The 24,101-nt window shown below is 33.9% G+C and overlaps 1 protein-coding gene across 1 annotated transcript; it reads left to right on the top strand.

Annotated features, from left to right (window-relative positions):
• Window positions 1–1,109: 1,109 nt before the first annotated feature.
• LOC132750208 (transcription elongation regulator 1-like) lies at window positions 1,110–22,595 on the top strand. The gene is given in 19 exon segments (XM_060740153.1): window positions 1,110–1,334; window positions 3,761–4,037; window positions 4,360–4,524; window positions 4,786–4,948; window positions 5,203–5,474; window positions 5,804–6,064; window positions 6,671–6,896; window positions 7,390–7,441; window positions 8,098–8,251; window positions 8,946–9,035; window positions 9,375–9,493; window positions 13,168–13,322; window positions 18,447–18,535; window positions 18,537–18,614; window positions 19,078–19,263; window positions 19,873–20,049; window positions 20,574–20,657; window positions 21,285–21,446; window positions 21,840–22,595. Coding segments are annotated over 19 exon segments (3,036 nt in total). The 5' UTR covers window positions 1,110–1,149; the 3' UTR covers window positions 21,981–22,595.
• The last annotated feature ends 1,506 nt before the right edge of the window (window positions 22,596–24,101 follow it).

Raw genomic sequence — 24,101 nt, forward strand, 5'->3', positions numbered from 1 at the left:
ACAAGTTTGACCAAAGTTTTGAGGCATAAATTTCATTCTGTATTTAAAAATTTGGACGTGTTCTGCTTGAAAGTAGAAAATCTTAATGATTTCAGATTGGGACAACTAAAATAGATTGCTCTACAAATCTCGAACGTGTATGGAACAAATTGCCTCTGTTATATCTTTTGTGTTTTTTTTTTTCTGAAAAAGCCTTGCGTGTTCGTCGCATTCAGTGCATTCAGCACTTTGATTAGGTATACTGGTTTCCTTGCAGTTTCCGTCCCCTAGCAGTTTTCCGGCCGTTTATCATTTTCGTCCAGTACAGTCTATTTTTGCCAGTAAGGCATCCACATAACTTCATCAATCAGAGAAACATTTTTTTCTCTAGGCTCAACAGCATTTAAAATGTACAACGATTTAAATGTTTTTTGAAGTTTTGCCCTGTTATTTTAAAAGTTACATAAGAGGAACTTGCGACTTTCAAAAAAGTAAGAACACCTTGGGAATTCTGTTTGAAATATCCATGCGCAAATAACCATGCAAGACCCCCTTTAGGTAAATCAATACTTCCCCGGATATTTTTGGAGAACGTACCATGGAAAAGGTTGTTAGTTTGTTTTGTCTGATAAACCATGTTAAAATTGCTTTCTGGTATGAATTATTTTAAAATAAAAAGGTCCGGAAATGACTTATATTTTTGAATAAAGTTGAAAAAAAGGTTACATTCAAGCCCTTATTCAATACACGGGCTTGAAAAAACTTTTTAAAAGTTTTATATTGGGCTTATCCTATATAAGAAAAAAAAAAAGAATATCTTTTGACCGGTCACGTAAAATTGATTTTTGATTAAAAAAAAAAAAAACCAAAAAAAACCACCCACTGCGCTGTGCTAATGAAATAATGGCTCGAACTTCCCGGGGGCCAAATTAAAGGTGGGCCTGATAATCGGGAAAAAATGTATTGCTTCTGAAAACAATATTAGATTATTTCATTCTAAATAATTATGTTTATCTAGTTTAACTGAGTTTTGAAAAAAAAAGCTTTCTGAAAAATGAAATGTTATTTTTTCTTTGTTTAAATTAGCCGGTAACGATTGGAAAGTATTCGTTAATATTTTATGATTTCCACGTGACCAATTGAAATCGAGGCTTGTATGTGCGTGCAAACATGGAAGACGGCGATATTTCTGATAGATTTGATGATGAAAGCCATTCTCAGGACAGAGGAGATGATTATGGTGGTGGATACAACGAAAGTTCAGGTTACAATGATTATGATGGAAATAAGCAAGGTCGCTTCCCTGGGCCTCGCGGACCTGGACCAAGAGGTTACAACATGCGCGGTCCACCAAGGTATTTTTTCAATAATAATTTTGTGTTTAATTAATAAAAATATCTTACTTTTTTGTCTTTTATTAACAGGTAAGTATCCTAAACAGCATTTTTTTTCAATATATTTGTTACACAAGACTGACAAGCATTGGAAGTTTTCAAGTTTTTCCTACATCCGGGTCAGGTCGGCATTTAACTCGGCCCGAGTTATGTCGACCCTTAGTCCAATATATTAGACGTTACAGGCTTGTTATAGTTTTTGTCGGTCAAGCCTTACGTCTAATAGTTATTGCTCAAAAACGCATAGCATCATAAAAAATTCAAAAAATGTCTATTGTCTTGCCTTTCAAGCTTTATTCAAAAGCTTATCATATTTTCTTTCAATTTCATGCTCAATCATACACAAAAACTTTCAAACGATGTACTTATCAATTTAAAATAAAATATAAACATCAATCTATTTTTGTCTATCAGCCATACTGGTTAAGCAAGGTGCTTTACAGATTGATTCCAAATTTTTGAACTGAAAAATATATTCGAACATACTGACGGTGCATGGGCAATTATTTCGTTAAGAAAATATTCCGTTAGATTGTTCTAACTCAGTTAAAAGCTTGCATTTGAATTAGCCAATCAGATTTCGCGCACTTTACGACCGCCATTTGTTTATCGGCTGTAAAAGGAATTGAAATACATGACGGGATTTAATCATGATTTTTCGGATGTGACAGTTTAATTATTTTGACAAAAGGTATTTATTTTTTAGTTTTGTTCATAAATAGGTCAAAAATTATGTAAATACACGCTGTCTTCATTGTTTTTCGTTCCGCCCGATTTTCTGGCAGAACATGCTATGGGTTTTTGAGCAATTTCGATATGACGTTGCTTTGCCCAGAAGCAAAAATATCTCAAAGCGACGTCATATTTATAGGACTAGTCGCCCCTATACAAACTGCAGTGTATAAACACCCTGTTCTAGCAGGATCGGTTCAAGATGAGATTCAGAGGCTCTCAAGAAAAGTACAATGATGGGAAGTTACATGTAGATACTTGTCATCGTATGATAAGTTGCACATACTTTGAATGTTATTGGCTTGCAAGACATGGTACAGTGATAATTTATGGGTGGTAGTGGTTTCGTCGAACTTCCGGTTCGGCGAACTGATCTTATATAATAAAACAGGTAGTGGTTTCGGCGAACTTAATTTATATAGTGCGAACAATATCTATTGTATATTATAAACGCCATTATGGGCACGTCAATTATCGTGGGTCTTAAAGTGTGATTTATCACACATTTTCATGCAATTAAAGACAAGATATTGAAAATTTTAAACCAATTATTTATTTATTTTTTAGTATTATAGTAATATTTACATAAAAGCCTAACACAATACAAAATATCTCAGTAAACAAACAAACAAACAACATCATAGAAATATATACGTATAAAAGTACAACCTGTAAAATATTATTTTTATTACCTATGTCAAACTATATACACAAATAGTTAAAGCTGAAAAAAACAATGCTTTTAATCGGAATAAAATCGATATATATATATACACAGAAGAAAATAAAACCTGTAAAAGAAAGAATTAACAATGTATTTTATAATCTAAATATATACTAAAAAAACATAATAAAGCCACGTACGTAAAATGTTGACGATTAAAACACTTTATATATATGAGCTATGTCTACATGTACTTGGCTTCAATTACTATATAACATAAGGTCGACGAAACCACTTTTGCATCTCTTCTTAAATTAAGTTCGCCGAACCGGTAGTTTGACGAAACCACCATAATTCATAATTTATAGTTTGCTTGCCTCATATTCATGCCATTAATGATGATAAGATGCATGTTTTCTATTATCATTAAGCATAAGTAATGTTCTTCATACGTGATATAAATGAAGATTTACATGTGTAAAAAAATTGTGAAAAAAGGTGGGGAAAAAAATGATACTTTGCGAATGTGGCTTGAATTCAGACCAACAAAAAAAAAAACACACTGCAAAATGTTGAGCATCCATCTCATTTTCCATCAAATTATTCAATAATTTCAATGGATGGATATTTTTAAAGAGTGTTCTATCTTGTTTAAAAAATGCCTCATTTGCAAATTAAGAAGGGAGAGGGTGTACTGTTATTTCTGGGATAGCACATTTACAATACAAATATGTGTGAAGTGGATTCTGCATTAATTTTTTTTTGTCAACTTGCTGTCAAATTCAGCACAGGTCAGTTTTAAGGTAATAACTAGTAATTTGGTAGGTTGAAATTGTGAATAAAAATGATTTTAAATTGTCTATAGGTTATAAAAGAGTCCACACTAAAAAGGAAAATCCATTTATATTTTTACAGATAATGTCATTTAGTTTTAACAAATTGTTTGCATTATTTGATGTACATTTGTATGTATTTTTTCAAATGATTTTAGGCCTTTTGGAAGAGGACCCCCACCAAGGTTCAGAGGGCCTCCTGGTATGAGAGGCCCACCGCCACCAGGTATGAGGGGTCCTATGAGAGGTCCGCCAGGTCCAAGAGGCCCTCCACCACCACACTTCGGTGGCAGGCCCCCATTTGATCCAAACTATGGTCCTCCACCTGGTCATCATGGACCACCTATGGGACCTCCAATGGGTCCACCTCCACCAGGGATGGGACCACCACCACCAGGAATGGGGCCTCCAGGAATGGGACCTCCTCCAGGAATGGTATATATGTTTTATTTTATTTCAAATATATGAGTTTGCCAGTAATGGCTCTCCGGTTTGTCTCTTAATAGATGGATTCTGGAATGACTTCAAGAACTGAATAAGTGGCCTGGCTAACAGTGGATAGCAAAAGAAAGTTAAATAAGAAATTTGACCATTCTTATTACATAAATGCTGTTCCTTTACAGTTTCGAATATTATCATTTTGTTGAGATAGTTCAAATGAATCCTAAAAAAATTTGCATGTGCAAAATTTATGGTGTAGTTAATATTAACAGAGCATTAAACAACACTGTAAAAGAATGCTTTTTGTTTTGTACAGAGACCTCCTGGGCCAGGACCAGCAATGCCTCCATCTGTCCCCCCTCCAAACTTCAGTGTACCTCCACCAGGGTTTATGCCACCATCAATGGGAGGACCAGGCCAGAACCAGGCTGATCCAGGACTTCAAGAGCTGTGGGTAGAAACTAAAACTGCAGAGGGCAAGGTAGGTCTTGAAGATTGTATGAACATATTAAGATTTCTTGAAGTATTCTTGAATTATTGCAGATTTTGTAGTGGTAACAGTTTATTTGACATTTAAGGCATAAAAAAGTATTATCATTAGTTTTACTCATATTATTGTGTCATGTATACCTCTATTCACAATGACATTGCAGTTACATTGATTCTTCAAATGATATTTTATTCAATTTTTAACTATTCAGAGACAGTATTCAGCTCTTTTAAATTTTTTTAACTCTTTCAGGTTTACTTCTACAACGCTAAATCAAGAGAATCAGCTTGGACAAAACCAGAAAATGTTAAGATAATCACTCAAGCTGAGGTTGAGCAGATGGCAGCACAAAGTCAGCAATCTGTAACTACAGCAACAGGACCAACAACTGCAGCACAAGCTGCCCAGGCACAAGGTCAGTCTTACAGATTTGTATGTTGAGTTGTATTCGTTTTTTAAAATCTTTGCCGTTTAATACCTACAGTGCTGTATATAAATATCCTTATTTTTATGCTCCCACTTACCAAGCATTGGCAATACGCTGCTACCGTGTTATGATTTTTGTGTTTCATTACTGTAAGTGCAATTACAAATTCATGGCTAGTGCATGTTTTATAATTAGTTATCTTAACTTAATTCATGTATCTCAAGTGTTTTCAATTATTTCAGCACAAGCAACTTCTCAGCCAGAAGTACAGCAACAACCACCAATGGGAGGTATGCCTCAACAAGGAGCCCCTGGGCAGGGTCCACCCCCATTCATGCCACAGGGTAACTATCCTGGAATGCCAGGGGGTTTCACACCAAGTATGGTTCCACCAGGTATGGCTGGTTTCCCTGGTCCAATGCCAGGTGCTCAAGCCCAACAGGCTGCACCGCAAATGCCAGCGCAAACTGGCCCAGATACATCAGTAGTGGCACATAAATTGCCCTCTAGTCAGGTATGTTTGTAAGCGTTTTCAATTTAAATGTCATATATGAATAACTTATGTTTATTTCTGTAAGGCAGTTAAAAGGGCATAGATTTTTTTCTAAGACTTCAAAATTTAATTTAGAAACATAAGCACTATGTTAATACTTTCATAAGTGATCATGCGACCATTAAGCCACAGTGGCAGATAAAATTGCTGGATTCTGTAAAATTTACTACTAGTTGCTTTTGCCAAAAGAGAATTGTTGGCTGATATCTACTAGAATCTGCTGCTTTACATAGAACATTCATAAGTAAAGAATGTAATGAAGAGAAATCATTATAATATGTTTTTAACAGCTTCCACCAAAGCCTGCTGAAGTTGCTGAATGGACTGAACATAAGAACACAGATGGTAGGTCATACTACTATAATTCCAAGACAATGGAATCTACATGGGACAAACCTCAGGAGTTGGTAGACTGGGAAGCCAAAATATCTGCCCTGCAAACACCTGCAGTACAGGAGCCAGAGCCTAGTAAAGTTAATGGTCAGGCTGCCATGGAAACTGGTGGTGATGACCATTCTAGTTCTGGTAGTGACGAAGAGGAAGAAAAACAGGTAGGACTGGTAAAGAGTAAAAAATGAATTTAACTCCCATTTAGAATTCAACAGGAAAGTGTCTTAAAGGCATATGCAGTAGCTTCATATAGAGATCTAGTCTATGAAATTTTGTATTGTGACAGTATAAATTATAAAAAATAAGAAGTCAACTGCAAATTCTTAAAATTCCCTTTAAAATTATTGTATTGTGACATTGTCAGATGAAAAACATGAAACAGGAAGTGTAAAGTTTGTTAAGACTTGTTAATGTTAACTGGCCTTAAAATGATCAATTGCACTAGATCGGCGTCAGTGTCTGCATCAAAGAAGTTTAACTGCGTGCAAGTAAACGTATTTTCAAAACTACTGAAGGGAATGGGTTGAAACTTCACACACTTGACAGCATAGAAGGTCACATTCCAAGACCCTTGAAATCCCACAGAATTGACAGAATTATGGCCCCTTTTGCTGTACAAAAGGCTGCTTTGGTGTGATTTTACTGTATAGCAAACACATCTATAAACTCACCACAGATTTTGTAATTATTTAGGCAAGAACTCCTTCATTTGATAAGAAGAAGCTATTTCATTGTTTAAAGGTATTGTAAATATTTGTGATTTATAGGAAGAAGAGAAAGATGAGAAGACTGAGCAGGAAAAACAGCAGGAGAAATCTCGTCCTGTATCTAGTACACCTGTGTCAGGTACTCCATGGTGTGTCGTATGGACTGGTGACGGCCGTGTCTTCTTTTATAACCCCAGTACAAGAACATCACTCTGGGAGAAGCCAGAGGAGCTTCTTGGTCGGGCCGATGTTGATAAACTAACTGTTGGTCCTCCTGGTGAAAAAAGTAAGATGTGTTCATTTTGTTGTAATGAAATAGCTTATAATATTTAATTGTTCATCAGTGTCAAGTGATAGTTAAAGGGAATAATTTACACATACTCTTAAACTTTGTTGGAACATATATCTGTCACACAGAGAAAGGGGGTGGGTGGGGTGACAGAGTCAATAAAAAAATAAAAATCTGCTCTTATCAGTCCATTATGCTGTTTATCTGTAGACTGAAAAAAAACCCCCAAAAACAGTGAAATGTTGGGGGCATCCTTAACCTTTGGCCACATTTCTAGTTTTTGTTTATATTAGGTACTTAAAAATAAAAAGATCTGGTGTTAAGAAAATTCAACTTTTACTCACTTCCCTAATTTTATTACTGAAAGCATTCATTGTGGTTATAGCCATGTAAAAATTTGATCGTTGAGAGTTGAATTTTTGGATTGTTAAGTTGATAACTATACTGGGAAGTGTATATAAGCTGTCAACAATATACATTTGATTTGTAGCTGCAGCCCCTAAAGAGGAAGAGGCTGAGGAACCTGTTGCTAAAAAGAAGAAGTAAGTATATGTGATTCCTACACAGATAAATAAACATGTAGATATTGCTTCTTATAAAGAAATTTCTGATGTGAAAATAATCAGCAATTGTACCATTGAATGAGATTGTTGTAAATTTTTGTTGAGGATATTGGGGGAAAATTTAATAACTGGAAGAATATTTGGAGAATATAATAAACATGATAATATACCTGTTTTCAGGGATTTACCAGAAGCAAGATCCTGCATCAATCTACCCCTAAAAATCCTAAATGGATACACAATTCTCAGGCTCTAGAATCAAAATGGATGCATAAAAATATAATGCCAGTGTCATAAATCTTCGTTAACATAGTAAAACATTCAAAACCCTTTTAGTACAACTGTATTTCTAAGATATGATAAATTAACAGTTTGGTTTAGTAAGGAGTTTGAGTGCTGAATTTGTTGTTGGACCTCGTACATAATATATTGGACCCCTGAAAATTGATAATGATGTTAATCCAGACCCTGTGTATTAATACTTTCCTCTCTTAGTTGTATATGCTTGAATAGTTATTCTGGTTTTGGGGGAATCTTGTACATATTTTTGAGAAATTTTAAACATTTTGTCAATTTAAGAAATGCCTATATTCCTCCTCTATTACACATGTCAATGATGGTCATGTTAATTTCAGGCCTAATGAAGAGAAGAGTGAGGAAGAAAAGAAGCCTATAGACAATAGTAAAGAGGCTGCAATCGAGGCCGAGGTACAGGCCGCTAGACAGAGGGCTGTTGTCCCACTTGACATACGTATGAAACAGTTCAGAGATATGTTGGCAGAGAAGGATGTAAGTTTTTACTTCTGTATCGCTCTAAGTTGTGCTAGGATAGATCTGATATATGCAATATAGACGGTTTGGTAGCAAACATGAGTATGTACTGTGGATTTTATATAAAAAGCCCTACCAATGCTTGTTTAAATTTGGTTTTTATGTGTAACCGTTAAAGTGTTTTGCAGGTTTCTAATGCAGGAAAGTTAAAATGACAAAAAGTGTACATACTGAATAGTAGCAGAACGATTCATCTTGAAATTTGATGTAAGAAAATACTAATAATTAAAGAAATTGGGGAAAAAATGTGCACATACTCAAGCCATGATGTTCATACTACATCATCAGTATAAGTTTAAAATAATATATTGTTTGTTTGTTTGTTTGTTTCATTTTACGCCTTTTCCCAACAGTATTTCAGTCATATAGGCGGGTAGTTTCCTAACCATCGTTCCTGGAGACTTACACCAGTACTAGACTACCTTCCTCCGCGCTAAACTACCAAAGCATATCCCGGGGATCGAACCCACGTGAGAGAGGTATCTGGATTAGAAGTCACCGACTCTAACCCCTCAACCACGGAGGCGGTATAAAATAATATATTGAAACAATGTTGTCAATAAATCTGAGCCAATAAGTGTTAAAGTAACCATTCCATTAACTAAGGTGATGATAATTATTATTTTTAAAGTTTTAAATGATTTTGTTCCAGGTCTCTGCATTCTCCACTTGGGAGAAAGAGTTACACAAGATTGTGTTTGACCCACGCTATCTTTTACTGACATCGAAGGAAAGGAAACAGGTAAGATACAGTATTTATTTGGTCAAAGGTCTTTCAGGTATGAATATTAACTTTTGCCTTACTGTATTCATTTAAATAGACTTATCTTGGACTTTGTGAAACTTAATTATCAGAATACTTTTTTAATACTAAGCAGTCCATATTTTAGCAGCCAACAATATAATTGGTCAGATTGCAACTTTAATGCGGCTAGCAAAAAGATGGCTAAATGAAGATAATATGATATATATTATCACACATTTTGTGATTATCAAGAAGGTAACTGATTCTCATGAAATATTCATTTTCATTGAAAATCTCTTTGACGTAAAATTTACAAATTGATATTTTGTGATGTAGGTATTTGAGCAGTATGTGAAGGAGAGAGCGGAGGAAGAGAGGAGGGAGAAACATCGCAGACTGAGGGAGAAGAAGGATGCTTTCAGACAGCTGCTGGACGAGGCTAAACTACACGGAAAGTAAGTCGCATCATCTTTCTTAAGTGTTCCGTTTATAGTGATTAAGGCTAGTTTTTGATGGTTTTTAGCTCGACTTTTCTATGAAAAGGGGAGCTATCCTACTCGCCCCGGCGTCGGCGTTGGCGTCACACCTTGGTTAAGTTTTTCGTACCACCCCACTTTATTTCAGAAGTATTACAAGTATGGCTTTGAAACTTACCATACTTGTTCACCATCATAACCTCCATCTACAGACAAGAGTACATAACTCTGTCAAGGTTTTTGACAGAATTATGGCCCTTTTTTGACTTAGAAAATACATTGAATATGGGTAAAATCCACTTATTGCCTTAACCCTTTGAGATATTGCTTTGAAACTTTTAATGCTATTTCACATCATTACCCCCATCTGTACGCAAGAGAAGGTAACTCTGTCAAGGATTTGTTTTAAAAATTAAGGCCTTTTATCGACTTAGAATCTTGGTTAAGTTTTTAGTACCAGTCCACTTTTTGACTGAACTGTTTGAGATATTAATTTGAAAGTTGGAATACTTGTTTACAATCATGATTCCCAAACATGTCCAGGAGAAGGTAATTCTGTCAAAGATTTTATTTGAATTATGGCCCTTAACTGTCAATGTTTTGTATTATAGGCAAGCACTAAAAAACTTAAAAAATCTAAAAAAATTCATTCCTATCCACTTGTTCACTTTACCATAAATTATGTCATATAAACATTGCTGTAATATTCAAGGGTATCAAACAACGAGATGCCCCAATTGGTAAAAATATACTCAATGTCACGATTTCATGAACATTTAGCATGACATTAAATAATGAATTGAACTTCCTTCATGTAATTCAAATATCAGTTTACAACGCATTATCTACATAGTGGACCCACGAAAAGTAACCAGTCACCCACAGCCTGTGTGAAAGAGATCCACTTGTGACCAACTGACAACATCTAAAAAAGCTTGATAAAATTTATCTATTACTTGTATTATAAGGTAACTATAATACTTTCACATACAAAGTCAAATCTATATATTATGCTGATTGTACAAAAATATACTGCTTCCTTGGCATAGATTTCTTGAAAAATTATGTTATTATGTCATTTACCAAGGTGTTCTGAGTGACGTAAAAATACCTTATTCTCTCAAAGTGGGTTTAATACTATTAAATTTATTTAAGGCTCAACTCAGTTTTTTTTTCTTTCTTACCAGCCCTCTTTTGACTTAAACATTTCAAACTTTGCTGCAGTGTTCAAGGGTATCACACAATTCAGTAAAATAATTCTTCACTAAATATCTTAATGCTCATGGCCATTGTTCACTTTAAAAATACAGAGATTCTTGTATTGCCTTTTACTGCAAAAACTTTTTTTATTGGCAAGCAATAAAAAAGTCGAGCGCGCTGTCTTACGGACAGCTCTTGTTTAATTGAGCTTATGCAACTAAGGCTATATATGGATTTATTTTTAGCTCACCTGTCACAAAGTGACAGGGTGAGCTTTTGTGATCGCTTTTCGTCCGGCGTCCGTCCGTCCGTCCGTCCGTCGTCCGTCCGTCCGTAAACTTTTGCTTTAAATGACATCTCCTCATAAACCACTGAGCCAATTTCATCCAAACTTCACAGGAATGTTCCTTTGGTGGTCACCTTTAAAAATTGTTCAAAGAATTTAATTCCATGCAGAACTCTGGTTGCCATGGCAACCGAAAGAAAAATCTTTAGATATCTTCTTTTAAACAACCCTAAGAGCTAGAGCTTAGATATTTGGCATGAAACATCTTCTAATGAGTGTCTACCAAGTTTGTTCAAATAAAAGCCCTGGGGTCAAAATTGGCCCCGCCCCGGGGGTCATTGATTTTCCCTATATGCATATAGTAAAAACTTAAAAAACTTCGTTTAAAGAACCGTAAGCGCTAGAGCTAAGATATTTGGCATGAAACATCTTCTAGTGAGTGTCTACCAAGTTTGTTCAAATTAAAGCCCTGGGGTCAAAATTGGCCCCGCCCCGGGGGGTCATTGATTTTCCCTATATGCATATAGTAAAAACTTAAAAATTCTTCTTTTAAAGAACTGTAAGAGCTAGAGCTTAGATATTTGGCATGAAACATCTTCTAGTGAATGTATACCAAGTTTGTTCAAATAAAAGCCCTGGGGTCAAAATTGGCCCCGCCCCAGGGGGTCATTGATTTTCCCTATATGCATAAAGTAAAAACTTAAAAAATCTTCTTTTAAAGAACCCAAAGAGCTAGAGCTAAGATATTTGGCATGAAACATCTTCTAGTGAATGTCTACCAAGTTTGTTCAAATAAAAGCCCTGGGGTCAAAATTGGCCCCGCCCCGGGGGGGTCATTGAATTTCCCTATATGCATATAGTAAAAACTTAAAAAATCTTCTTTTAAAGAACCGTAAGAGCTAGAGCTTAGATATTTGGCATGAAACATCTTCTAGTGAGTGTCTACCAAGTTTGTTCAAATAAAAGTCCTTGGGTCAAAATTGGCCCCGCCCCGGGGGGTCATTGATTTTCCCTATATGCATATAGTAAAAACTTAAAAAATCTTCTTTTAAAGAACTGTAAGAGCTAGAGCTTAGATATTTGGCATGAAACATCTTCTAGTGAATGTCTACCTAGTTTGTTCAAATAAAAGCCCTGGGGTCAAAATTGGCCCCGCCCCAGGGGGTCATTGATTTTCCCTATATGCATAAAGTAAAAACTTAAAAAATCTTCTTTTAAAGAACCCAAAGAGCTAGAGCTAAGATATTTGGCATGAAACATCTTCTAGTGAATGTCTTCCAAGTTTGTTCAAATAAAAGCCCTGGGGTCAAAATTGGCCCCGCCCCGGGGGGGTCATTGATTTTCCCTATATGCATATAGTCAAAACTTAAAAATCTTCTTTTAAACAACCGTAAGAGCTAGAGCTTAGATATTTGGCATGAAACATCTTCTAGTGAATGTCTACCAAGTTTGTTCAAATAAAAGCCCTGGGGTCAAAATTGGCCCTGCCCCAGGGGGTCATTGATATTCCCTATATGCATATAGTAAAAACTTAAAAAAAACCTTCTTTTAAAGAACCCAAAGAGCTAGAGCTAAGATATTTAGCATGAGACATGTTCTAATGGGTGTCTACCAAGTATGTTCAAATAAAAGCCCTGGGGTCAAAACTGGCCCCGCCCGGTGGTCATTGATTTTCCTTATATGTGTATAGCAAAAACTTAAAAATCTTCTTTGAAAAAACCCAAATAGCTAGAGTTTAGATATTAAGCATGAAACATCTTTAAGTAAATATCTACAAAGATTGTTCAAATAAAAGCCTGGGGGTCAAAACTGGCCCTGCCCGAGGGGTGTCATTGTTTTTAACTATATGTGTATAGTTAAAACTTAAAAAATCTTCTTTTAAAAAACCCAATGAGCTAGAACTTAGATGTTTTGCATGAAACATCTTCTTATGGGTGTCTACCATGTCTGTCTAAATAAACAAATAAAAGCCCTTGGGTAAAGATTGGCCCCGGGTGGGGGGGTGGGGGCTATATACAGGTGAGCGACCTCAGGGCCATCATGGCCCTCTTGTTGTTATTCCAGATAGCTTTGTGCATTTATTGGTGTTGCTGACATTCTTTCTTTTGATTATCCTCACTGATAAATGTTGAGAGATATGTAATGTTGAATGTGTTGTTTTATTCAGGTCATCATTCAGTGATTTTGCGAGCAAGTACGGTAAAGAGGAGCGTTTCAAGGCCATTGAGAAGATGAGAGAGCGCGAGGCGATCTTCAGCGACTTTGTGTCCGATCTGAGGAGGAAGGAAAAGGAGGAGAAATCTCACCAGAAAGAAAAGGTATGTATCATATATGGGAACAGGTTGGTTTTTATATCTTTTCATGACACACAGACCATGCTTTATGTGACTGGAAGATGAGAGCAGAACTTGTAAAAAAATGGGACCTGTTCCGGAAAAATTGCTACAGTTTATCGAGTAAAAATGCTACAAGATATCTTTTCTCTTTTTTTGCCATTTTACATCAACTATCACAGAAGGCATGTGAAGTGCTATTTTTTACAAACAATTTCTCAGTGTAATGCATAATGTTTTTTATTTCAGATATGTATGTTTATATATTTATGCTTGCATCGATTCTGTAATTCTCTGTTCTTTTCAGGCTATGTAATTTTGTTATTATTATTTTGACTATGTACATTACTGATGTTTCTGTTAAATTTGTTTCATTGTAAAATAGTAAAACATTTTACCGGAGACATGCTTTTTATTTAATAATTTAGTTTTCTATAGCCTTACACTGTTTGTAGAAGAAGTAAAAAAATCAGTATTGAATGCATTAGATTTTAATGTATTTTGTTTTAAAGACATTTATTATATTTCACATTGCCATGTTTATTCAGACTTTAAGTAAATGTGATTGTAAACTTTTTATATTTAATAATATACATGTATACTATATATAGAATATAAGTTAACTTAACAATTTTAAACTTAATGCGTATATAAGTAGGCCATGATAACATTGCATAAATTCTGTTTGTAATTGTAATAAATGTAATATGTTGTGATAAAAAAAAGTCATACTTATTTCAGCTTTTAATGACCTATAATTTTCAGGGATTGCATGCCTGTTAAATATACTTGGCTTTTAGACATCTATCTTGAATAGTTCCTATGTTCGAGTAAATTTTTGTAGTCCCCTAGTCTGGTAAAAAAAATAAGGAATCAGGCTTCTGTTAACCTACAAGTACGGAAAGCCTTAACTGTTAGCTTAATGGACTAAAACTAAACCACGGAAAGCCTTGTGGACAAAAACTATGGAAAGCCTTAACTGCAAAGTTAATGTTTAAAGAACTGAGGTTATATTTAGCTATATTGCAAGGCTGATTAACGTCGGTGTTTGATTTGATATAAGGTACTGAATCATATGCCATTTATCTGCCTGTGAAGAAATGATTCATTGTGTCCACTTTGAATAATTTGGTAAAAAGACGAAACAGAATGAAGCCCCCTGGTGTCCATATTTAAGCTGAAGAAAATAAAATGTTTTAAAAGCCATAGTATATTAATGGGCATCATGTAAACAAGTTTGTTGAATATCCAAAGCCCACATGTTGCATTTAATAGTGTTGTCTTTTGAAACATTGATAAAGCAGGAAAATGTGTTAATAATTTTTGTACCATTTACATTTGTATCTAAATAATCATGACATTTTATGATATTATGCATAATTGTAGTTTCAATTTCCTAGCCATAGTAAAGATAAATTGATTTTAATTACTAATTTAAATAGATTTTGATGTGTATATGTATATATCACTTTGCATTTATAATCGAGAAACCATTTCTTTCCAAATACATCAACATAAATTATTTTCTTGAAGCATTTTCACAAACGTATAAATGAACATATTTTTACGAATTTTCGCTTAAATGGATTATCTAGTTTTAATAATACACATGTTTATTTTCTGTACCGTGTTTTAACCACACTGCTTTATCACTTTTGAAAAGATGAAAAGGTGCAGGTCAGTTAGCTACCGAGGTTGAAATGCAGTCAGTCTTCCATCAGTCAATAGACTGGGCAAAAACCATCTCTCAGTATAAAGCGTTGTAGAGCAGAGGCGAAACCTTCCTGGTTTGTGAACACCGGTACTGATTATAACGTTTGAACATTTTCAACTATAATATATACATTACTTTTTTGCTTTTGACGAAGTAGACATAGATCGCATAGAATAATTATTTTTCTTCACTGTATTCCATTGATATGCATTGCGTGGATCAAACTAAAGAAAAATTCAAATGTCATTCTGTTTCTTGTATATTGTGCTCATTGAAATTGCCTTTGCATTGCATTTTATTAAAAGAAAAAGTAAAATAGTACTTATTTGGTTAGTCTAAAGCTTCTGTATTTAAACTTCGAATAAAATTTCGAATGTTAATAAATTTATCATGTGTAAAATTTCTAATTAAGTGTTCCACTCTATCTCTGTGAGTTTGAATCATATTTGGGATGTTGAAATAGCTTGAATATAAAAGATTGATGGTTCTACTTGTGTGCTTCAAACACTAATGTCTGCCTCCACCAGTTTAGCTGAAGAAAAAATTGCCATATGACTTAATAGGTGATGCTCTGTGTTGAAATACTCTCACTACCTACCCAACAAAGTGTTGTTCTTAAAAGGTTAGAAGTAGTTGATTATCTACAGCTAGATTTAAGCCTTAAATTTATTATGTATCAACTCTTCTTTATTATAGTAACATTCAGATATTTCATGAAACAAAATGATGATGTAATTTTAATCAAGTCGAAGAAGTTTTTGAAAAATGAAATTTGTAATAAATTAGTGCAGTAAACATTGTAAAATCAATTGCTATAATTCATGCAGGGTGAGTATTGTCATAATTTTTAAATGCGAACTTTGCTCTGATTTTCTTAAACATATGAAATATGGGATTGTTTATCTATGGAGAACCATGCAATAAATTTTCAGATTTGGGACCTCTCAGAAATTTTAGCATCCGATTGGCTGGTACAAAATACTTTGTTAAAAATTGACCAATGGTAGATGGTAAATATTTTGATAGGTCTAAAATCTATGTGAAATATTCCCTTGACCGAGGTTGTCCGATTTTGATCCACCAATGTCAATTGTGCCTGCTCATTATGAATAATGTGTTTAAAATAATGAAATATAAAGAGAACTAAATTAATTTTATTGATTTAAGGATAAAGTAAGAACACTTAAACATATTGATATGACTGTTTTATACCTTTTGAGTGAAAGAATGATTGATTGGTTTTAAAATAATTATTGACATGTGCACCAATACAGTATCATAGAGAAATGAGTAAACTATTATGACTGGTTTATTTTCAACTTATTTAAATGCTTGGAATTCAGATATTCTAGGAAAGAGTTCCCTCATTATCATAGTAGGTGAGACTACTGGGTCTATAAAGTTATATCCTAGGGGCAGTAAATGTTTCTCCAGTGACCATTTGGGTTTTAGGCATCATGTTGAATTTTATCTTTCAGTGCCATTTCAATTTCTGCGGAGAAATTTAAGTAACTTTGCTGAGATGCCTCGGTATGTTACCCATATTGTGGGGAGAAGTCTTCTTGCTACAGGATAGTTTTGTTGTTGAACAATTATTAGACTGAAAGAAGAAAAAAATATGGTTAAGTGTGAACATGTACAGAACATCTCAATTTGGCAAAAGGAAAATAGGAAGTGTTCCTTGATTGCATAGAAAAAGCAGATTTTACGTTTTAAATTTTTACTAGGACATGGTTTAATTTACAAGGTTATGTACAAGAGTATCTCTTAATTCCAAGGGCTTATATAGGTTGAAAATTTACCCAGTCATTTAATATAAAAACGACTTGTAAGCTAACTTTAAAGAAAAGAAAAAAAGAAAGAAAGAAAAGTGAAAAAAGTTTTGCTATTTTTGGAGGTGTCTTCATTGAAAATGAATGTCTTCATTGAAAATGAAATACCGGGAAGTACATTTTGGCTCAGTTGTTTAAGTTTTTGGAATGGGTGTTTAAGTGATATTTTGGATTTTTATTTGCTGGAACCTATGATGCTGTATGAACTCAACAATTTATCCTTGCCTATATTATGATGCATTGTTTTATTTTTAACATTAAATTTCCAGGTATTTAAAAAGGAAAATACAACACAAAATTGAAATATGAGAAAATTTGCATGCAAAATGAACTTTATTGTTACAAGAGTATTTAAAAATCTGTTGCTTTTTGTCAAACTTCTTTAATGATTCCATTGTTTCTATCAAATAAAGCTTTATTATCATAATTGTTAGATTACATGATGGATTTCTAACTTTTTGTTATCATTCATAATGGTTCAGTAAGGCAGACTATTTTTTTAAAGTTGTATGTTTTCAACCTCTTTCAATTGATGTTACATTTTCAACTACATTATTTCTTTTTTCAGACATGAATACTTTATATTGTAATATTCAGAAGCAGCTTCTTGGCTCTAATTTTGATTAACAAAAAGTGTGTATCAGGTTATAAACCGATTTGGTTATAGACCGATAACTATCTGGTTATAGACCGATACCTATTTATCTGGTTATACACTGATACCTATGTGGTTATGGACCAATTTGGTTATAGACCGATAATTGTATCAGTTTATAGACCGATACCTATCTGGTTATAGACCGATAAATGTATCTGGTTGGTTATAGACCAATACCTATCTGGTTATAGACTGATACCTTTATATCTGGTTATGGACCAATAGATTTATCTGGTTATAGACCGATACCTATTTATCTGGTTATAGACCGATTTGGTTATAGACCGATAACTGTATCTGGTTAAAGATCAATAATTTGGGGATAATTCGGGGATTCTAACTAGTGATTCTTTTTGGAACATGCAAAAATAATTTGTCAATATCAGTTATGAACAGTAACTATTGGAGCATGCGTAGTTAATGTCAGTAATTGAGTTCTATGGTTATGAATTTTGGGTCTGTTGTCTGATTCAACACTAATTCATTAATTAGTTGAATTTGAAAGTGAATTATCAAAATACAAACATCACAGGTGTTTAGTAGGTGATTAATTGTACATTATTTTTCAGGAATTAACTTTACCTTTCGTTTCAGGGGCCTCAACATCTGTGATGTGGGCCAGGAAGCTGCGAAACACGTTCTCATACATTGTCTTTATTATCATTGCTTACTGTTAACGGATGTTTAAATGTATTAAGGGCATTTACTTGTATATTTCACATTTTTATCAGATCAGATTTGTTCTGCATACAAACTGTCATGGTGCCAAATATAAACATGATTATCTGTAGCTTTCGATAATTTTGTGTGCAAATATTGTGAAATATCCAAGTTATCTATGTAAATAATTTTCAGTTTTTCAACGTTTTTTCAATATGAGATATTACATGATTCTTTTCCTGTTTACAGTGAAAGTCGACTTTATAAGCTAACTGAAAGTACCTTACATAGAATCGGGCACTTCGCTGTACGACATTAAACGATTAATTAAATTAGATCCGATCTCGTTTAAAGCTAGTTCGCAGTGGCTCCAGGCGAGAAGACTGGTTTAAAGACTATGTGAAAAATCTCGATGATGTAAGTATCAGTCCCTGTTTTGTTAAATATTTAATGATAAGGATTGATATTTACCTTGGAGTTATTCCTTGGATTTCGATAGAATATGTTATTATTATGAAATCAAATACAATGTTTACGTCTGTATTAGAAAACACATTTTAAATTGAATTATTTATCTTTGCAATTAAATATATTCAAAACTTACTATTGTGATATTTTAGAAATAAAAGAATTTGGAGAAAAACATTAATTTACCCACCTTAATGCATGATTCAAAGTAATTCTTGGTAAATGTAGGAAATGTTCATTGTTAAACTTCATTTGTTTGTCTTGATTTTATTTCAATTTCAATACATATTTTTAGCCATATCTCTGCTGCGTATACTTCTAACTGGCTTTCCTATATTATTAACTTTTTATAACCAAATATCCCAGTGCAGTACAGGAAAAAAGGGTGTAATTTGTTGATAAATTATTACAGAAGGAGTCCGATGATGAGGATCGTAAAACAAGAGAGAAACAGGAACGTATCGAGGCTAGTATACGTAAACGCGAGGAGGAGGTACAACGAACACTGTCATCCTCTCTCAGAGAACGAGAAAAGGAAAGGGAACAACACAAGAAGGATGAGGCCATTCAACTCTTTAATGCTCTGTTGGTTGACTTGGTAAGTTGAAAATTCAGAAAATTTTGGTGGATAAAAGAACGATTCTGCTAGGATTCATCACTTCTGCCTTAAATGATTTCATTTTAGTCCTTCTACAAATGCTGAAAAGATGCCATATTGTCCCAGAAATGCCTTACTTTGAAACCCAAACAGAGATTAAGATGAAATTTAAGAGAACCTCGGAGTTTGGTCAAAACCACACTAGGCATTATTTTATGTTGACATGATTACACCAATATTGGTAATAAGTTCTGACTAAATAAAGGCATGCCACACCAATACTGGTAATAAGTTCTAACTAAATAAAGGCATGCCAGGCTTGTGCCATATTTAGTCTATGTCACCAGTATAGTCGCTAGCCAGCAGTCATTAGCAGGCTCAGTTCTTTTGACTGCTTGATTGATTTTTTGATATCAATGTCTTGCTTGTCACATTTGAAAGGTTTTTAACCAAAGCATGACCGGTCCATTATACAAATTTATGATAGTAAGAGTTTAAACACTATTAAGTTCATGATAGTAAGAGTTTAAACACTATTAAGTTCTTTTCTTATAGAAAACATATCTTTATTCTTATACTGTTGTATAATTCTATTGTATCTGTATGTAGGTACGTAACTCTGAGGCTACATGGAGGGATACAAGGAAACAATTACGCAAGGATCACAGGTGGGATCTGGCCGTTCTAGAACGCGAGGAGAAGGAAAAACTGTTTGAGGAACACATCAGTGCACTGTCGAAGAAGAACAGAGAGATGTTCCATAAACTACTTGATGAAACAACTGACGTAAGTCTTTCAACTCTTTGATATATAAATTAAAGTTAATACTAGAGTTTTAAGAAAATTTTATGATTTGATTTAATGTGGGCATTTACAGAAAATTTACCCAGATGGCAACAACTTATTACAATAGTTTCTTAGACTTGTGTTTTGAGATCAGTATTTTATTTATTGCAATTTATGTTCTTTGATTAATTCATTCGGCATAATTTGTTCATAAAGGATATTGGTTAGAATTCTTAACATTCTATCCACTGGGTAGAATATATGTAATATTTATGTATGTAATTTATGGGCTTAATTTGTTCTTAAAGGTTAATAGAATATTTAATATTCATTTCACTTTGTATGATATTTTATTATTTGAATAGGGGTTTAATTTGTGCATAAAGACCGTGTCAATATAAATCATTTTACATATAATTTACTTTATATAAATCATTAAAATATATAACTTACTATAGAACATCTGTGATGATTTGAGATGGAGTATAATTATGTATATAAAAAAAGTTATAATAATTTTGCAGATAACATTGTCATCTTCATGGAAAGACATCAAGAAAGTGATCAAAGAGGATCCCAGATATTCAAAATTCTCATCTAGTGACAGAGTAAGTAGGGCATTGTTTTGTTAAAGAACAAGTAAAATGTACAGCTTGACTTGGACTTGAACTTAGTATTGTCAGAATGCCATTCCACAGCTGTACTGACTGAGCCACTTGTGCATTTATCCCATGTATATCTCTGTGTTAAACAATCTTGTTTAACCCAAACCCTGCTGAATTTTTATAATAGACTTGCCCTGCTTTAAATCTGAAATGGTCAATTAGAAATTTAAGGAATTTCTGTCATGAAATACTGAAATTTAGTGGCTAACAGTTTGTTCATGTGGCAGGTTTATTAGGATATATTTGTAAAAATCACAATCAGTTATTTGTAAGTGATTTCATTTTGGAAATTTCTGTTATAAAATATTAAAATTAAATAATTAACAGTCTGCATAAATGGCACAGGTTTATTGGGAGTTATGTTGTAAAAGTCACAATCAGTAATCTGTTAGTGATTACATTTTCTGCGCCTATGTAAAAACATGAGTTGGGGAGCTTGTACAGTATGATGTCTCTTGAAATTATGTTGCATTATCCAATAAGCAATTTAATTAAATTATCTGTATTCACGTTTATGTTAATTCTAGATTTGAATGGGAAGAAATTTAATATTTGATTTTGTGTTTGCAGAGACGTGAGAAGGAATTTGATGATTATCTACGCGAGAAGTATGTAAATGCTAAAGCTGAATTCCGAGAGCTTCTAAAAGAAACGAAACTCATCACATACAACTCTAGGGCAAAGTTACACGAGTCAGATGGTCATATGAATGACATTATTAAAATATTAGAGGTAAGTTTTGACCATTGTGAACACACAGTCCATTATTTCAAAAAGAAAACCAAAAATTGTTATTTTGACTGGATAAGTTTCATCTTTTAAAAACAAACTGGATTTCTCATGAGTAGATGATATTTAGTAGAATTTCATAGCATTAATCAAATTGAGATAAAATGAATATTTCCAAGATCGAGACTACATAACTTTATCCATTGATATACAGACTTTATTGACCTACCCTGCTTTGAACGGCTGCATTCATGTTGCATAGACTAGACAGTTATGTAAGGGTGAACTTAACAGCTATGCAAAGTCAGAAACATTTCTTATGAGTATTCATATTATCATACTTTCTTTTAACTCGCTTAGATTGAATTTTTAAGTGTAAGTATTTATACATTTCAGAATGACAAGAGGTATCTTACCTTGGAGCCTGTGGCTGACGAACGTCGTAAGATTCTTGTCAGTTACATCGAGGACCTTGACAAGAAAGGAGTTCCCCCACCACCCACCGCCTCGGAACCTTCCCGGAGAAATGTGAAATGAGAACTGACTTAAAATAAATGCGAGATATATGACATTAATGTCTGTATTATTTATTTGGTGCGAAAGAGTTTGTGAAATCCATACTTGATTCAGTGTCAACATTTAAGGAAGCTGTGAAATAACTTTATATTATAAAAATGGGATTTTAGTTTTAGTAGTTGTTTTTTTTATATAAGTAAAAAGGCATTTGAGGATTTTGTACATTATGATTATATGTTTACGAGGAAATTGTTTTATCGTGGACTAACATGTAAGATTTGTTTCTATTTAGACCATACCATGTACTGTAGTTATCGCAAGAAATTTAGGTATCATAATTATTATCATTACACAGACTCTTCTCATATGATGAAAAGGAATTTGCTACTAAATTATAAATATGCAGGATATGTATTTGTGTCCATTTGTTGTAAATATCAAGTGTTAAATATGGACGTTAAGTTCTACTCTTGTTAGGCAGGAGATGTGGTTTCGTTTAGGCAAAAGAGGGGTGTATGGAGATTGGATGACTTACATATGTTGTACGATTATGTCTTCAGATTTTATGTTTTATTGCTTTGCCATTTATTTTATGATAAATGGGGTATTCAACTACAAATAAATGACCAAATATAAGCTTTCGTGATTTGTTCTTTTGAAACGTCTGTTTTAAAAAACGGGTCTTATTATAGTTTCACCCCTGGCAGGCAGTGTCCAATTTTGTGCCAAGCATATCTCCTACATTCATGGAGGAATTTTAATGAAACTTAATAAAAAATGTTCATCACTACGAAAAGCTGTGTCGCAGGTATGAACCAGGACAAAGGTTAAGGTCACACTTGGACGTCATTGGAAAAACACTTGTCCTGAGCAAAACATCTTCATGCATAAAGGGATTTCAATATTTCTTGGCACAAATGTTCATCATTGTAAGGCGGAGTGTCACATGCAAAATTTAGGTCCCTGTGGCAAAGGTCAAGATCACATAGGGGTCAAAGTTCAGATGAAAATGTGTATTCTAACCATTTAGTCATCGTTTATTGAGGGATTGAAACATAAATGGTCATTTTCATGACACAGGCGTGAAACATGTAATTTAGGTTAATACGAGGGTTGTCCAACAAAAAAACTTGCACTGCAGTTTTTGTTGTGAGAGTTATTGATAGAAAAACAAGAATTATACCAATATAACTTTGCACAAATGTTCACCATTGTGAGGCGGAGTGTTGTGTGCAAAATACAGGTTCCTGCGGTCAAGGTCACACAAGGGAAAAAGTAAAAATAAGAAATTGTGTATTCCAACCATTTAGTCCTCATTTATTGAGGGATTAAAACACAAATGGTCAGAATCATAACTACGGGTGTGAAATCTGTCATGCATGGAGGGATTTTAAGGAAACAACTATGAGAAGCAGTGTCCTGTTCATGAACCAGGTCTCTAGGTCAAAGTCAAACTTGGAGGTCATTGAAAAACGCTTGTCCGGAGCAAGTCTTCTACATGCATTGAGGGATTTTCAATATAGCTCAAATGTTCACCATTGTGTCACATGCAAAATTCAGGTCCCTGCAGCCGAGGTAAAGGTCACACATTGGGTCAAAGTTCAGATAAAAGTGTATTTGGACCATTCAGTTATCATTTTATGACTACGGGTGTAAAACGTGTAATTTAGGTTAATAGCAAGGTCACCAAAGATGACAAAATGTAGAGATTTTATCCAGAGCATATCCCCTACACTTACTGAAGGGTTTTAATGAAACTATAGAAATGTTCACCACTATGAGAAGCAGTGTCATGTGCATGAACCAGGTCAAGGTCACACAGGTGATTGAAAAATGCTCGTTTGGAGAAAAACTACATTCATTAGGGGATTTGCACAAAGGTTCACCATTGTGAGGCTAAGTATTGCGTGCATAATCCAGGTCCCTGCTACCAAAAGTTGAGGTCACATAGAGAGGTCAAAGTTAAGATAAAACAGAAGATGTGTACAGGGACCAATTGGTCATCATTTATACACAAATGATAACTGTCATGACTACAAGTGTGATGTGTAATTTGGATTAATATTTGCAAGGTCACTAGAGATAATTAAATATCCAGATATTGTTCGGATAATGCCCAATGCATATCTCCTACCGGTATAT

Source organism: Ruditapes philippinarum, unplaced genomic scaffold, assembly GCF_026571515.1.
Source record: "Ruditapes philippinarum isolate M1 unplaced genomic scaffold, ASM2657151v2 ctg5296_1_1_1_1, whole genome shotgun sequence".
In the NCBI taxonomy this organism is placed as follows: Eukaryota; Metazoa; Mollusca; class Bivalvia; order Venerida; family Veneridae; genus Ruditapes; species Ruditapes philippinarum.